The sequence below is a fragment of the Oncorhynchus kisutch genome, linkage group LG21 (genome assembly GCF_002021735.2).
Source record: "Oncorhynchus kisutch isolate 150728-3 linkage group LG21, Okis_V2, whole genome shotgun sequence".
In the NCBI taxonomy this organism is placed as follows: Eukaryota; Metazoa; Chordata; class Actinopteri; order Salmoniformes; family Salmonidae; genus Oncorhynchus; species Oncorhynchus kisutch.
Genome location: NC_034194.2, coordinates 46043464 through 46061545, shown reverse-complemented (window position 1 = coordinate 46061545; position 18082 = coordinate 46043464). Strand labels below are relative to the sequence as shown.

General features: G+C 46.5%; 1 protein-coding gene across 2 annotated transcripts in view; it reads left to right on the top strand.

Moving 5' to 3' along the window:
* Window positions 1-4425: 4425 nt before the first annotated feature.
* Window positions 4426-18082, top strand: part of sec63 (SEC63 homolog, protein translocation regulator) — a 39166-nt gene continuing 25509 nt past the window's right edge. Inside the window, exons 1-4 of one of the 2 annotated variants that reach the window (XM_031800397.1) lie at window positions 4426-4748; window positions 11780-11879; window positions 12325-12439; window positions 13465-13577. In XM_031800397.1, coding sequence (XP_031656257.1) covers window positions 4625-4748; window positions 11780-11879; window positions 12325-12439; window positions 13465-13577 — 452 coding nt within the window. In that variant the 5' untranslated portion in view covers window positions 4426-4624. The remainder of the gene's footprint in view (window positions 4749-11779; window positions 11880-12324; window positions 12440-13464; window positions 13578-18082) is intronic. The other variant, XM_031800398.1, reaches the window with a different exon arrangement.

The following is an 18082-nucleotide window of genomic DNA, read 5'->3' as shown; positions in this document are numbered from 1 at the left end:
CGGGTTGTTTTATTTGCTGTTCATCCTCTTGGTCTTTCATTCAAAATATTCACAAAAATTTGACCATTGGGGGAACTCCACAATATTTCTGAGCTCATATTCTATAAGAGGTTCAGGAACTCAGTAGAACATTTGAGGAGAAGGTACTCTGTTCCGGAGAGCTCCTCCCAAATCAATGTTCACAACTACACATTTGTTTTGATCACGTTACACATATATTTGGGGATTCCTCCAACGCCATTTGCCCGTGTGGAGTGGAGAAGAAACTTTCTTGCATTTCCGTCCACTTTCCTTCTCGCCGCCTCTCCTCAATTACGATTTCATCCTTATTCATAAGCAGTCGACGAGATGAGGGTGGAGAGGATGGAGGAGAGGAGGGAGGCGGGGGCGAGGAGAGGACAGAGGCGTCAAGGAGAGAATGGAGGAGAGGAGTGAGGAGAGGACAGGAGAGGACAGATGAGAAGAGGAGAGGAAAAGAAGAGGAGGACAGAGGAGAGGAGGGAGGAAAGGAGAGGAGGAGAGGAGGAGGGGATGAGAGGAGAGGACGGAGGAGAGAAGAGGATGCGAGGAGAGGATGGAGGGGAGGAAGGAGGAGATAAGCAGGAGAGGAGGGAGGAGAGGTTCTCCCATTATATGTACAGGGAAATAACATTGGTTACATCCCAATCATTGGCCACGCTTCCTCCCATAGTGATTTGAAACTAAAATGAATGGTATAAGAAATATGGTGGAAACTTCCTCTTGAGTGAAGCCCAGTGGTGTATATACTATAGTGGTTCTTTTTTGGTTACTGTACCACCAACTACATTTTTCTCTGCCCGAGGTACCCCTGAAGTACCCCTGAAGTACCCTCAAAGTACCCCTGAAGTACTTTCTCATGTGCACTTAAGGCCGTCCCGTTCTGCCAGTCACATTCTGTTATAGGTCCCCAAAGCACACACATCCCTGGATCGCTCCTCTTTTCAGTTCGCTGCAGCTAGCGACTGGAACGATCTGCAACAAACACTCAAACTGGACAGTTTTATCTTAATCTCTTCATTCAAAGACTCCATCATGGCCACTCTTACTGACAGTTGTGGCTGCTTTGCGTGATGTATTGTTGTCTCTATCTTCTTGCCCTTTGTTCTGTTGTCTGTGCCCAATAATGTTTGTACCATGTTTTGTGCTGCTACCATGTTGTGTTGCTACCATGTTGTGCTGCTACCATGTTGTGTTGCTACCATGTTGTGCTGCTACCATGTTGTGTTGCTACCATGTCGTTGTCATGTAGTGTTGCTACCATGCTGTGTTGTCATGTGTTGCTGCCTTGCTATGTGGTCTTTGGTCTCTCTTTATGTAGTGTTGTGTTGTTACCATGTCGTTGTCATGTAGTGTTGCTACCATGCTGTGTTGTCATGTGTTGCTGCCTTGGTCTTTGGTCTCTCTTTATGTAGTGTTGCTACCATGCTGTGTTGTCATGTGTTGCTGCCTTGGTCTTTGGTCTCTCTTTATGTAGTGTTGTGTTGTTACCATGTCGTTGTCATGTAGTGTTGCTACCATGCTGTGTTGTCATGTGTTGCTGCCTTGGTCTTTGGTCTCTCTTTATGTAGTGTTGCTACCATGCTGTGTTGTCATGTGTTGCTGCCTTGGTCTTTGGTCTCTCTTTATGTAGTGTTGCTACCATGCTGTGTTGTCATGTGTTGCTGCCTTGGTCTTTGGTCTCTCTTTATGTAGTGTTGCTACCATGCTGTGTTGTCATGTGTTGCTGCCTTGGTCTTTGGTCTCTCTTTATGTAGTGTTGCTACCATGCTGTGTTGTCATGTGTTGCTGCCTTGGTCTTTGGTCTCTCTTTATGTAGTGTAGTGTTGCTACCATGCTGTGTTGTCATGTGTTGCTGCCTTGGTCTTTGGTCTCTCTTTATGTAGTGTAGTGTTGCTACCATGCTGTGTTGTCATGTGTTGCTGCCTTGGTCTTTGGTCTCTCTTTATGTAGTGTTGCTACCATGCTGTGTTGTCATGTGTTGCTGCCTTGGTCTTTGGTCTCTCTTTATGTAGTGTTGCTACCATGCTGTGTTGTCATGTGTTGCTGCCTTGGTCTTTGGTCTCTCTTTATGTAGTGTTGCTACCATGCTGTGTTGTCATGTGTTGCTGCCTTGGTCTTTGGTCTCTCTTTATGTAGTGTAGTGTTGCTACCATGCTGTGTTGTCATGTGTTGCTGCCTTGGTCTTTGGTCTCTCTTTATGTAGTGTAGTGTTGCTACCATGCTGTGTTGTCATGTGTTGCTGCCTTGGTCTTTGGTCTCTCTTTATGTAGTGTAGTGTTGCTACCATGCTGTGTTGTCATGTGTTGCTGCCTTGGTCTTTGGTCTCTCTTTATGTAGTGTAGTGTTGCTACCATGCTGTGTTGTCATGTGTTGCTGCCTTGGTCTTTGGTCTCTCTTTATGTAGTGTTGTGTTGCTACCATGCTGTGTTGTCATGTGTTGCTGCCTTGGTCTTTGGTCTCTCTTTATGTAGTGTTGTGTTGCTACCATGCTGTGTTGTCATGTGTTGCTGCCTTGGTCTTTGGTCTCTCTTTATGTAGTGTTGTGTTGTCTCTCTTTATGTAGTGTTGTGTTGCTACCATGCTGTGTTGTCATGTGTTGCTGCCTTGGTCTTTGGTCTCTCTTTATGTAGTGTTGTGTTGTCTCTCTTTATGTAGTGTTGTGTTGCTACCATGCTGTGTTGTCATGTGTTGCTGCCTTGGTCTTTGGTCTCTCTTTATGTAGTGTTGTGTTGTCTCTCTTGTCGTTGTGTTTTGTCCTATATTTATATTAGATTTATTTTTAATCCCAGACCCCCATCAAGGGCAGGAGGCCTTTTGCCTTCTGGTAGGCCGTCATTGTAAATAATAATTTGTTCATAACAGACTAGTTAAATAAAGGGTAAATAAAAAATAAAATAACATAAAAATGGCAGTAAGCCGATGGCCTGAAATATCATAAGGCGTCCGCATGCTTCCCATCCGAAACAGTTCATGCATATATTATCACTACATGTTGTACCCCCTGTGGATAGGCCCCCTAATACCCTGGGTTGAGAACCACAGGTCTACCCCATGCCTCCACCAATCCAATACTTTTAGAAGTAGTAAACTCAATTTAAACTCGACTCAACTTGAAAGATCATCTAATTTCATATTGTAATACAATGACGTTTCTAATTCTTTAATCCCTGATTATTAAATTGGTTTGATGAACATGATCCTGATAATTTGAATTAGAAGACAACAGCTTATGAGAACCATTTGAAACTTCAGAAAATAAACACATATATATGTATATATTGTTCCTGACTTTACATTTGATTTAAGTCATTAGAATTGTTGGGTTTATTCTAGACAGCATTGCCTATTATAAACTGTGGTTGAGTACAGCGCGAACCTAACGTAGCAGACATAAGAGAAACCCGTTTTTTTCTAGAAGGTATAGTGGTGTGGGGGCTGTGCTTTGGCAAAGTGGGTGGGGTTATATCCTTCCTGTTTGGCCCTGTCCGGGGGTGTCCTCGGATGGGGCCACAGTGTCTCCTGACCCCTCCTGTCTCAGCCTCCAGTATTTATGCTGCAGTAGTTTATGTGTCGGGGGGCTGGGGTCAGTTTGTTATATCTGGAGTACTTCTCCTGTCCTATTCGGTGTCCTGTGTGAATCTAAGTGTGCGTTCTCTAATTCTCTCCTTCTCTCTTTCTTTCTCTCTCTCGGAGGACCTGAGCCCTAGGACCATGCCCCAGGACTACCTGACATGATGACTCCTTGCTGTCCCCAGTCCACCTGGCCATGCTGCTGCTCCAGTTTCAACTTCCACCTGACTGTGCTGCTGCTCTAGTTTCAACTGTTCTGCCTTATTATTATTCGACCATGCTGGTCATTTATGAACATTTGAACATCTTGGCCATGTTCTGTTATAATCTCCACCCGGCACAGCCAGAAGAGGACTGGCCACCCCACATAGCCTGGTTCCTCTCTAGGTTTCTTCCTAGGTATTGGCCTTTCTAGGGAGTTTTTCCTAGCCACCGTGCTTCTACACCTGCATTGCTTGCTGTTTGGGGTTTTAGGCTGGGTTTCTGTACAGCACTTTGAGATATCAGCTGATGTACGAAGGGCTATATAAATAAATTTGATTTGATTTGATTTGATTTACAGCTTTTGTCAAAAGGGACTTTTCGTAGCAGGTTTAGAAGTTACGCAACAGGTTAGGAGTATTAACGTAGCAGTTCGGGATAATTAGGTTAAGGTTAGGCAAAGGGTTAGGGAAAATGTACAAAACAAAATCTACTTTTGACTTTTAAACTTTGACTAAAGCTGTATCCCATCTAGTTTACCAAGTACAGTTCCAAGGCTGGAAGTAATATCAAATACTAAGCAGTAGGTGGAAGCATAACAAAAGGGACAAGTTCCCGGAAGTTCCACAGACGAAGAAGAACGGAAGCAGAGACTAACCAACTGCGCAGGCGTAAACCACGTATCCGATCTCTCGCAGCATCGCGCTGTTTTGGCCCTATGCTAGCTGTTGCCTGATCAGTGGTGTGTGTCAAGTCATACATACTGGGCTTTGATTGGGAAGGCATAGCCGTGGAGAAAGAAAAGGGGGCACCCTAGACACCCCGCGACGAAATGGCCGGGCAACAGTTTCAGTACGATGACAGCGGCAACACATTTTTCTACTTTCTAACGTCCTTTGTTGGACTCATCGTTATCCCAGCCACATATTACCTCTGGCCCCGAGATCAGAATGCTGGTAAGGCCCCGATGTATATACGACAAGATAGCATCACCTAGCTTAGCATGCTAAAGTTGGTTAGTTAGCTAAGTATGCTGTGTGTGATGGGTGAAGTTAGCTAGCCTGCTAACTAAAAAATTCGATTAGCCAGTTCTGAGACGGACCACCACTAGTTAGAGTTTTTCTTGCCAGCCAACTCTGTTGCCAGCTAGCTACATTCGCATGTAGTAGTTAACTAGCTGGCTGAAATACACATAACAACAAGTAGTTAACTGACGTTACCAACTCTGCACTGCTATGGGGGGTGCTATGAAGCGTCATGCCCAATCTCTCTGCGTTGGTGTTTACATAACTAACAGCTAGCTACGAGTTAGCTAACCAATATGACTGGCTAACTTTTATTTTATTTATTTGTATTAATTTCATTGGATACTATATCAGTGCCAATAACACCTAACTAGCTAGTATTTCTCGTTCAGCTTAATGTTTGTCTGGTGACTTAGCCAGCTAGCTGCGTCAGTTAGCTATATAACAAATGGTCCCGTCCAGCTAGCTAACTTTAGCTAGCTAGTTAACGGGTTACTCTGAATTTTACGTCGTCTGGCAAAATACTCTTTGCAACGTTCGTTACGTTACGTATGTTGCTGTTGACGTTAGTTACGTGTGCTGCTGGTAACGTTAGCCGATGTTCGTTACGTATGCTGCTGGTAACGTTAGCCGATGTTCGTTACGTATGCTGCTGGTAACGTTAGCCGACGTTCGTTAGGTGTGCTGCTGGTCACGTTAGCCGACGTTCGTGGGTGGTGGTAGCTAGCTACCTATAGCTATACTTGCTAGTTAACTAACTCGCATTTATTTAGTCACTTGATTGATAACTAAGTAAAGCATTGGAAGGTTTTTGATATGGCCGTGAGGTTGAATTCATAAAGAAACATGTTTACCTTAGTATTGCAGCTATACCGTCACAGATGTCTGTTATGCTAACGTTACCCGTGAAGTAGCGGACTAAACTCCACGGGGAATGAAGTTTCTGAGGTATTTCATCAGCGGTGTGGAGCCGAGACCGGGCGTTGTGGAATCTTGCTCCTACCACATCGATTCGCCCAAGGTCAATACTTAAAATAAAATATGAAATGCCCACCTTGTATCTATGTTCGTCCTCTGTCGTTGCGTGTCATTCTTTGTCTGCTGAAATTAATACATTTTTTCAATAAACGGTAATCAAACAGCACCCCCAAATGTTTCCTTGTTGAGATTCAATTGGCATATGCACATTAGGAAAAGGGACTCCACAAAGCCTGGTCTCAGCTCCACGCGATTGGTGACGTTTGTTATGAACTTCCTTCTCCATGGAATTTTAGTCTGCTACCCAGGAAAACAGTTTAGCCCCCCTGTATCCGTTTGACAACGCGGAAGTCGTATCAGATTATATTCATCGATGGCTACACCTAATGTCAGAATTGAAAGTACCAGACTCCATGTACATCTAGATAGATGACCTGTATGTTTGGGCAAAGAAGAGTCTACTACTAGCAGACTAGCCTAGGCAGCAGGGGCATAGGCCAGGGTGGACACAGGCCCACCAACTGGGGAGCCAGGTCCTGCCAGGCCCACCCAATCAGATTGAGAAAAAGCAAAACAAATAATTGTATTATTATTATTACAAATGTTGTCCCATCCATATCCCTGCAGGCCCTCCCACAAACTAATTTCTGGCTATGCCCCTGCTAGGCTGCCAATATAGTACAGTAGGTAAGCTCCCAAAATAAACCATATTGCTAGATTTGATATAGACGCATGTAGGGCTGACCTCAAGATTTCTTTAGTAAAAAAAAAAGAATGGTGTGCAAGACACCTGTCTGAGTGGACTGATCCATTGTGGAGTCTGTGGGGATGGCTCAGTCCATCACGCTAAGACACCTGTCTGATTGGTTCCTATCTGAGTGGACTGATCCATTGTGAAGGCTGTGGGGATGGCTCAGTCCACCACTCTAAGACATGTGCTACTGATATTGTATATGATTAAGGACAATGGTGTAACACTAAAATATACAGTGCCTTGCGAAAGTATTCGGCCCCCTTGAACTTTGCGACCTTTTGCCACATTTCAGGCTTCAAACATAAAGATATAAAACTGTATTTTTTTGTGAAGAATCAACAACAAGTGGGACACAATCATGAAGTGGAACGACATTTATTGGATATTTCAAACCTTTTTAACAAATCAAAAACTGAAAAATTGGGCGTGCAAAATTATTCAGCCCCTTTACTTTCAGTGCAGCAAACTGTCTCCAGAAGTTCAGTGAGGATCTCTGAATGATCCAATGTTGACCTAAATGACTAATGATGATAAATACAATCCACCTGTGTGTAATCAAGTCTCCGTATAAATGCACCTGCACTGTGATAGTCTCAGAGGTCCGTTAAAAGCGCAGAGAGCATCATGAAGAACAAGGAACACACCAGGCAGGTCCGAGATACTGTTGTGAAGAAGTTTAAAGCCGGATTTGGATACAAAAAGATTTCCCAAGCTTTAAACATCCCAAGGAGCACTGTGCAAGCGATAATATTGAAATGGAAGGAGTATCAGACCACTGCAAATCTACCAAGACCTGGCCGTCCCTCTAAACTTTCAGCTCATACAAGGAGAAGACTGATCAGAGATGCAGCCAAGAGGCCCATGATCACTCTGGATGAACTGCAGAGATCTACAGCTGAGGTGGGAGACTCTGTCCATAGGACAACAATCAGTCGTATATTGCACAAATCTGGCCTTTATGGAAGAGTGGCAAGAAGAAAGCCATTTCTTAAAGATATCCATAAAAAGTGTCATTTAAAGTTTGTCACAAGCCACCTGGGTGATACACCTAATATGTGGAAGAAGGTGCTCTGGTCAGATGAAACCAAAATTGAACTTTTTGGCAACAATGCAAAACGTTATGTTTGGCGTAAAAGCAACACAGCTCATCACTCTGAACACACCATCCCCACTGTAAAACATGGTGGTGGCAGCATCATGGTTTGGGCCTGCTTTTCTTCAGCAGGGACAGGGAAGATGGTTCAAATTGATGGGAAGATGAATGGAGCCAAATACAGGACCATTCTGGAAGAAAACCTGATGGAGTCTGCAAAAGACCTGATACTGGGACGGAGATTTGTCTTCCAACAAGACAATGATCCAAAACATAAAGCAAAATCTACAATGGAATGGTTCAAAAATAAACATATCCAGGTGTTAGAATGGCCCAGTCAAAGTCCAGACCTGAATCCAATCGAGAATCTGTGGAAAGAACTGAAAACTGCTGTTCACAAATGCTCTCCATCCAACCTCACTGAGCTCGAGCTGTTTTGCAAGGAGGAATGGGAAAAAATGTCAGTCTCTCGATGTGCAAAACTGATAGAGACATACCCCAAGCGACTTACAGCTGTAATCGCAGCAAAAGGTGGCGCTACAAAGTATTAACTTAAGGGGGCTGAATAATTTTGCACGCCCAATTTTTCAGTTTTTCATAGGGTAAAAAAGTTTGAAATATCCAATAAATGTTGTTCCACTTCATGATTGTGTCCCACTTGTTGTTGATTCTTCACAAAAACATACAGTTTTATATCTTTATGTTTGAAGCCTGAAATGTGGCAAAAGGTCGCAAAGTTCAAGGGGGCCGAATACTTTCGCAAGGCACTGTATATATATACTTTTATAACAAATGCAGTTTCTCCTGTGTTTGATAGCAGTCACTGTCTGCAGTTCAGAAACATCAGTCCACTGTTGAATTGGCAACTTTTCCTAGACCATGTTGCTGTGTGCATAATAGTAAAGTTAACCAGCGTATTGTGGTTGAGAACGATGTGGTGGAGGCAGCAGTGGAGTTAGGAGAGGAGAAAACAGCTGTTATTGTCAGGCGAGAAGAAACCACAACTTTAATTAAGTCTATAATCAATAGCTGAACTGTTAAATGTGCCTGGCTTTATAAATCATATATCTACAGAAATAAGACAGTTCTTGCCTGTTCAAGTGTTTGTTTAATAGCCTTCTAATTCCATGAGCTCCAAGCCTCACGCAACAGCAAAATGGCAGAGAAATCATTTCACATTTTTGCTATTTTTAATAGTGATGCACCGATATGACATTTTGGCTGATACACATCGTTCGTGGCCGGTGGTTGCTTGTTTGCAGACTTCTTGTACAGCTTTGACAGTGCTACTGATAGTAGTGGTGGCGCTTGGCTTGGCACGTGCAAACTTAGAACACACAACATTATATAATGGAACTGTTATTTGACTTTTAAATTATTATTATTATTATTATTATTATTATATAAATAGTGTTATTTGATGTGTATCTTTTAAGACACGCAAAGACCCAAACGGTGTTCCATAGTGCGTCGTGAAGCTAATAGCAGTGACGCTATTACTGTGTAACTCCTGTAGGGCAACATCTGAACAATGGCGCACTTGGTAGTGTGTCATTATCATTAGTAGACTTAGTATAGAACCACCATGTCATTATCATTAGTAGACTTAGTATAGAACCACAGTGTCATTATCATTAGTAGACTTAGTATAGAACCACCGTGTCATTATCATTAGTAGACTTAGTATAGAACCACCGTGTCATTATCATTAGTAGACTTAGTATAGAACCACCATGTCATTATCATTAGTAGACTTAGTATAGAACCACCATGTCATTATCATTAGTAGACTTAGTATAGAACCACCATGTCATTATCATTAGTAGACTTAGTATAGAACCACCGTGTCATTATCATTAGTAGACTTAGTATAGAACCACCGTGTCATTATCATTAGTAGACTTAGTATAGAACCACCATGTCATTATCATTAGTAGACTTAGTATAGAACCACCGTGTCATTATCATTAGTAGACTTAGTATAGAACCACCGTGTCATTATCATTAGTAGACTTAGTATAGAACCACCGTGTCATTATCATTAGTAGACTTAGTATAGAACCACCGTGTCATTATCATTAGACTTAGTATAGAACCACCGTGTCATTATCATTAGTAGACTTAGTATAGAACCACCGTGTCATTATCATTAGTAGACTTAGTATAGAACCACCGTGTCATTATCATTAGTAGACTTAGTATAGAACCACCGTGTCATTATCATTAGTAGACTTAGTATAGAACCACCGTGTCATTATCATTAGTAGACTTAGTATAGAACCACCGTGTCATTATCATTAGTAGACTTAGTATAGAACCACCGTGTCATTATCATTAGTAGACTTAGTATAGAACCACCGTGTCATTATCATAAGTAGACTTAGTATAGAACCACCGTGTCATTATCATTAGTAGACTTAGTATAGAACCACCATGGAGCTGTAGGCCTTAGCACATCCTGTTCAGTCTTAATACTGTAGAGGCCTATATTTCATGTCATTAGTAGACTCTGTATAGCAGCCTGGTAGAACCACCATGGAGCTGTAGGCCTTAGAGCACATCCTGTTCAGTCTTAATACTGTAGAGGCCTATATTTCAATACCTAGTCTAATATAAACTACTGTATCAATCATGTATTTGTTCATGTAATCACACAGCATATGAGTCGTTCAGGATTTGAAATGCAGTGAAGTGTTTTTTATTTATAAAAAAGTGACCCATTGAATAACTTACCGTACACAACCGCTCCGTTTCAGCAATTGCATAAACGAGTGCATGCGACCGTTTTTAGTCTTGGCTGTAATAAAGTCTTTACCAATAAAACTAAATCTACCTGTTAAAACTGCTTTTCATTTATTTAGTGTTTTACATTGTTCCTGTCTGAAACGATGTAACAGCACCTGTTTGGCCCAATATGCTCCTTCTTCCTCTTTATCTCCAGCAGTAGGACGTCATTGTCAATAAGAATTTGTTCTTAACTCACTTAGTTAGTTAAATAAAGGTTAAATCATTTTAATATATATATTTTTTTAATTTATTTAAATTTTAGTCACCTATTCCAATTCCACACACCTGTCTTCCATTTACCCCTGAGCAACCAGACATTCCCTGTTAGTTTACTTGTCACATCATCTACATCCATTTTTTGCTCTCACGTGAGTTTGTTTATAACCAATTTACTGATGTCATTATGATGCGTTATTAGGTTGGACCCTATTGGTCACCTGTGTGACATTATGTTATTAGGTTGGACCCTATTGGTCACCTGTGTGACATTATGTTATTAGGTTGGACCCTATTGGTCACCTGTGTGACATTATGTTATTAGGCTTTCTCTGAGGGAGGAGGGGGGTACTGTCAGCTTTCTCTGGAGGGAGGAGGGGGGTACTGTCAGCTTTCTCTGGAGGGAGGAGGGGGGTACTGTCAGCTTTCTCTGGAGGGAGGAGGGGGGTACTGTCAGCTTTCTCTGGAGGGAGGAGGGGGGTACTGTCAGCTTTCTCTGGAGGGAGGAGGGGGGTACTGTCAGCTTTCCCTGAGGGAGGAGGGGGGTACTGTCAGCTTTCCCTGAGTGAGAAGGGGGGTACTGTCAGCTTTCTCTGGGGGAGGAGGGGGGGGGGGGTACTGTCAGCTTTCCCTGCGGGAGGAGGGGGGTACTGTCAGCTTTCCCTGAGGGAGGAGGGGGGTACTGTCAGCTTTCCCTGAGGGAGAAGGGGGGTACTGTCAGCTTTCCCTGAGGGAGGAGGGGGGTACTGTCAGCTTTCTCTGAGGGAGGAGGGGGGTACTGTCAGCTTTCTCTGAGGGAGGAGGGGGGTACTGTCAGCTTTCTCTGAGGGAGGAGGGGGGTACTGTCAGCTTTCTCTGAGGGAGGAGGGGGGTACTGTCAGCTTTCTCTGAGGGAGGAGGGGGGTACTGTCAGCTTTCTCTGAGGGAGGAGGGGGGTACTGTCAGCTTTCTCTGAGGGAGGAGGGGGGTACTGTCAGCTTTCTCTGAGGGAGGAGGGGGGTACTGTCAGCTTTCTCTGAGGGAGGAGGGGGTACTGTCAGCTTTCTCTGGGGGAGGGTTATTTTACTCTAAACAGTTGTATGTACACACATCCACATGTCCGTGACTCCCTGTCTAACGTGTGTGTCACCCCAGAACAGCTGCGTCTGAAGAGCCTGCGGAAGGTGCATGGACGGTGTCTGTGGTACTGCCTCCGCTTGATGAAGTCTCAGCAGAGCATCATACCCACACTGAAGTGAGTCACTTCCTTAATGAACCAGAACCTGCGTGTGTCTCTGTCTGTGTGTCTGTCTGTCTGTGTGTCTGTCTGTGTGTCTGTCTGTGTCTCTGTGTGTCTGTCTGTGTCTCTGTGTGTCTGTCTGTGTCTCTGTGTGTCTGTCTGTGTCTCTGCGTGTCTCTGTCTCTGCGTGTCTCTGTCTCTGCGTGTCTCTGTCTCTGCGTGTCTCTGTCTCTGCGTGTCTCTCTCTGTCTGTCTGTCTCTCTCTCTCTCTCTGTCTCTTTCTGTGTCTCTGTCTCTTTCTGTGTCTCTCTCTCTTTCTGTGTCTCTCTCTCTTTCTGTGTCTCTCTCTCTTTCTGTGTCTCTCTCTCTTTCTGTCTCTCTCTGTGTCTCTCTCTGTGTCTCTCTCTTTCTCTCTCTCTCTCTCTATTTGTGTGAGATAACCTGTTGTTTGTGTGTGTAGGAAAGCAGCCCTATTGTTTGGCTGGGCTGTGTTTCTGCTGCTGGCCTACAAAGTGTCCAAGCTGGACCGAGAGTACCAGGAGTATAACCCTTATGAAGTCCTCGGCCTGGACCAGGTAACATACACCCTACCTGACCAATACACACCCTACCTGACCAATACACACCCTACCTGACCAATACACACCCTACCTGACCAACACACACCCTACCTGACCAACACACACCCTACCTGACCAACACACACCCTACCTGACCAATACACACCCTACCTGACCAATACACACCCTACCTGACCAATACACACCCTACCTGACCAATACACACCCTACCTGACCAATACACACACTACCTGACCAATACACACACTACCTGACCAATACACACACTACCTGACCAATACACACACTACCTGACCAATACACACACTACCTGACCAATACACACACTACCTGACCAATACACACACTACCTGACCAATACACACACTACCTGACCAATACACACCCTACCTGACCAATATACACCCTACCTGACCAATACACACACACTACCTGATGAATACACACACACTACCTGATGAATACACACACACTACCTGATGAATACACACACTACCTGACCAATACACACCCTACCTGACCAATACACACCCTACCTGACCAATACACACCCTACCTGACCAATACACACCCTACCTGACCAATACACACCCTACCTGACCAATACACACCCTACCTGACCAATACACACCCTACCTGACCAATACACACCCTACCTGACCAATACACACCCTACCTGACCAATACACACCCTACCTGACCAATACACACCCTACTTGCTGCTATAACAGCCTCCACTCTTCTGGGAAGGCTTTCCACTAGATGTTGGAACATTGCTTCCATTCAGTCACAAGAGCATTAGTGAGGTCGAACACTGATGTTGGGTGATGAGGCCTGGCTCACAGTCGGCGTTCCAATTCATCCCAAAGGTGTTCTATGGGGTTGAGGTCAGCTCTGCAGGCCAGTCAAGTTCTTCCACACTGATCTCGACAAACCATTTCTATATGGACCTCTCTTTGTGCACAGGGGTATTGTAATGCTGAAACAAATCATTAAGAGAAGTGTGTGTGTGTGTGTAGGGAGCGTCTGTATCAGAGATTAAGAAGCAGTACCGTCTGCTGTCGCTGAAGTTCCATCCTGATAAAGGAGGAGATGAAGACTTGTTCATGAGGATCGCCAAAGCACACTCCGCGTAAGTCTGTCTCTGTGTGTCTGTCTCTGTGTGTCTGTCTCTCTGTCTGTCTCTCTGTCTGTCTCTGTGTCTCTGTGTGTGTGTCTGTCTCTGTGTGTGTGTCTGTCTCTGTGTGTGTGTCTGTCTCTGTGTGTGTGTCTGTCTCTGTGTGTGTGTGTCTGTCTCTGTGTGTGTGTGTCTGTCTCTGTGTGTGTCTGTCTGTCTCTGTGTGTGTGTGTGTCTGTCTCTGTGTGTGTGTCTGTCTGTCTCTGTGTGTGTGTTTGACTCTGTGAACTAGATTATATAGTAATGTTAATATGAATCACTGGGTGTTTCTCATACTACCGTGCTGCGTACTACCGTGCTGTGTACTACCGTGCTGCGTACTACCGTGCTGCGTACTACCGTGCTGCGTACTACCGTGCTGCGTACTACCGTGCTATGTACTACCGTGCTGCGTACTACCGTGCTGCGTACTACCGTGCTGCGTACTACCGTGCTGCGTACTACCGTGCTGCGTACTACCGTGCTGCGTACTACCGTGCTACGTACTACCGTGCTACGTACTACCGTACTACCGTGCTGCGTACTACCGTGCTGCGTACTACCGTGCTGCGTACTACCGTGCTACGTACTACCGTGCTACGTACTATGTACTACCGTACTACCGTGCTACCGTGCTGCGTACTACCGTGCTGCGTGCTACCGTGCTGCGTGCTACCGTGCTACGTACTAACGTGCTACGTACTATGTACTACCGTGCTATGTACTACCGTGCTACCGTGCTGTGTACTACCGTGCTGCGTACTACCGTGCTGCGTACTACCGTGCTGCGTACTACCGTGCTGCGTACTATGTACTACCGTACTACCGTGCTACCGTGCTACGTACTACTGTGCTGCGTGCTACGTACTATGTACTACCGTGCTGCGTACTACCGTGCTGCGTACTACTGTGCTGCGTACTACCGTGCTACGTACTACCGTGCTACGTACTATGTACTACCGTGCTACCGTGCTGTGTACTACGCTGAGCAGCACTCCCCCTACTGTATTACCTCACGCTGAGCAGCACTCCCCCTACTGTATTACCTCACGCTGAGCAGCACTCCCCCTACTGTATTACCTCAGCACTCCCCCTACTGTATTACCTCACGCTGAGCAGCACTCCCCCCTACTGTATTACCTCACGCTGTGCAGCACTCCCCCTACTGTATTACCTCACGCTGAGCAGCACTACCCCTACTGTATTACCTCACGCTGTGCAGCACTCCCCCTACTGTATTACCTCACGCTGAGCAGCACTCCCTCTACTGTATTACCTCACGCTGAGCAGCACTCCCCCTACTGTATTACCTCACGCTGAGCAGCACTCCCCCTACTGTATTACCTCACGCTGAGCAGCACTCCCTCTACTGTATTACCTCACGCTGAGCAGCACTCCCCCTACTGTATTACCTCACACTCCCCCCTACTGTATTACCTCACGCTGAGCAGCACTCCCCCTACTGTATTACCTCACGCTGAGCAGCACTCCCCCTACTGTATTACCTCACGCTGTGCAGCACTCCCCTACTGTATTACCTCAGCACTCCCCCTACTGTATTACCTCACGCTGTGCAGCACTCCCCCTACTGTATTACCTCAGCACTCCCCCTACTGTATTACCTCACACTGAGCAGCACTCCCCCTACTGTATTACCTCACGCTGTGCAGCACTCCCCCTACTGTATTACCTCACTCTGAGCAGCACTCCCCTCTACTGTATTACCTCACGCTGAGCAGCACTCTCCCTACTGTATTACCTCACGCTGAGCAGCACTCCCCCTACTGTCTTACCTCACGCTGAGCAGCACTCCCCCTACTGTATTACCTCCCACTCCCCCTACTGTATTACCTCACGCTGAGCAGCACTCCCCCCTACTGTATTACCTCACGCTGAGCAGCACTCCCCCTACTGTATTACCTCACGCTGAGCAGCACTCCCCCTACTGTATTACCTCAGCACTCCCCCTACTGTATTACCTCACGCTGAGCAGCACTCCCCCCTACTGTATTACCTCACGCTGTGCAGCACTCCCCCTACTGTATTACCTCACGCTGAGCAGCACTACCCCTACTGTATTACCTCACGCTGTGCAGCACTCCCCCTACTGTATTACCTCACGCTGAGCAGCACTCCCCCTACTGTATTACCTCACGCTGAGCAGCACTCCCCCTACTGTATTACCTCACGCTGAGCAGCACTCCCTCTACTGTATTACCTCACGCTGAGCAGCACTCCCCCTACTGTATTACCTCACACTCCCCCCTACTGTATTACCTCACGCTGAGCAGCACTCCCCCTACTGTATTACCTCACGCTGAGCAGCACTCCCCCTACTGTATTACCTCACGCTGTGCAGCACTCCCCTACTGTATTACCTCAGCACTCCCCCTACTGTATTACCTCACGCTGTGCAGCACTCCCCCTACTGTATTACCTCAGCACTCCCCCTACTGTATTACCTCAGCACTCCCCCTACTGTATTACCTCACACTGAGCAGCACTCCCCCTACTGTATTACCTCACGCTGTGCAGCACTCCCCCTACTGTATTACCTCACTCTGAGCAGCACTCCCCTCTACTGTATTACCTCACGCTGAGCAGCACTCTCCCTACTGTATTACCTCACGCTGAGCAGCACTCCCCCTACTGTATTACCTCACGCTGAGCAGCACTCCCCCTACTGTATTACCTCAGCACCCCCCCTACTGTATTACCTCACACTGAGCAGCACTCCCCCTACTGTATTACCTCATGCTGTGCAGCACTCCCCCTACTGTATTACCTCACTCTGAGCAGCACTCCCCTCTACTGTATTACCTCACGCTGAGCAGCACTCTCCCTACTGTATTACCTCACGCTGAGCAGCACTCCCCCTACTGTATTACCTCACGCTGAGCAGCACTACCCCTACTGTATTACCTCAGCACTCCCCCTACTGTATTACCTCAGCACTCCCCCTACTGTATTACCTCACGCTGAGCAGCACTCCCCCTACTGTATTACCTCACGCTGAGCAGCACTCCCCCTACTGTATTACCTCACGCTGAGCAGCACTCCCCCTACTGTATTACATCACGCTGAGCAGCACTCCCCCTACTGTATTACCTCACGCTGAGCAGCACCCCCCCTCTACAGTATTACCTCACGCTGAGCAGCACTCCCCCTACTGTATTACCTCACGCTGAGCAGCACTCCCCCTACTGTATTACCTCACGCTGAGCAGCACTCCCCCTACTGTATTACCTCACGCTGAGCAGCACTCCCCCCTACTGTATTACCTCACGCTGAGCAGCACTCCCCCTACTGTATTACCTCACGCTGAGCAGCACTCCCCCTACTGTATTACCTCACGCTGAGCAGCACTCCCCCTACTGTATTACCTCACGCTGAGCAGCACTCTCCCTACTGTATTACCTCACGCTGAGCAGCACTCCCCCTACTGTATTACCTCACACTCCCCCTACTGTATTACCTCACGCTGAGCAGCACTCCCCCCTACTGTATTACCTCACGCTGAACAGCACTCCCCCTAGTGTATTACCTCACGCTGAGCAGCACACCCCCTACTGTATTACCTCACGCTGAGCAGCACTCCCGCCTACTGTATTACCTCACGCTGAGCAGCACTCCCCCTACTGTATTACCTCACGCTGAGCAGCACTCCCCCTACTGTATTACCTCACGCTGAGCAGCACTACCCCTACTGTATTACCTCACGCTGAGCAGCACTACCCCTACTGTATTACCTCAGCACTCCCCCTACTGTATTACCTCACGCTGAGCAGCACTCCCCCTACTTTATTACCTCACGCTGAGCAGCACTCCCCCTACTGTATTACCTCACACTCCCCCTACTGTATTACCTCACGCTGAGCAGCACTCCCCCCTACTGTATTACCTCACGCTGAGCAGCACTCCCCCCTACTGTATTACCTCACGCTGAACAGCACTCCCCCTAGTGTATTACCTCACGCTGAGCAGCACACCCCCTACTGTATTACCTCACGCTGAGCAGCACTCCCGCCTACTGTATTACCTCACGCTGAGCAGCACTCCCCCTACTGTATTACCTCACGCTGAGCAGCACTCCCCCTACTGTATTACCTCACGCTGAGCAGCACTACCCCTACTGTATTACCTCACGCTGAGCAGCACTACCCCTACTGTATTACCTCAGCACTCCCCCTACTGTATTACCTCACGCTGAGCAGCACTCCCCCTACTGTATTACCTCACGCTGAGCAGCACTCCCCCTACTGTATTACCTCACGCTGAGCAGCACTCCCCCTACTGTATTACCTCACGCTGAGCAGCACTCCCCCTACTGTATTACCTCACGCTGAGCAGCACTCCCCCTACTGTATTACCTCACGCTGAGCAGCACTCCCCCTACTGTATTACCTCACACTCCCCCTACTGTATTACCTCACGCTGAGCAGCACTCCCCCTACTGTATTACCTCACGCTGAGCAGCACTC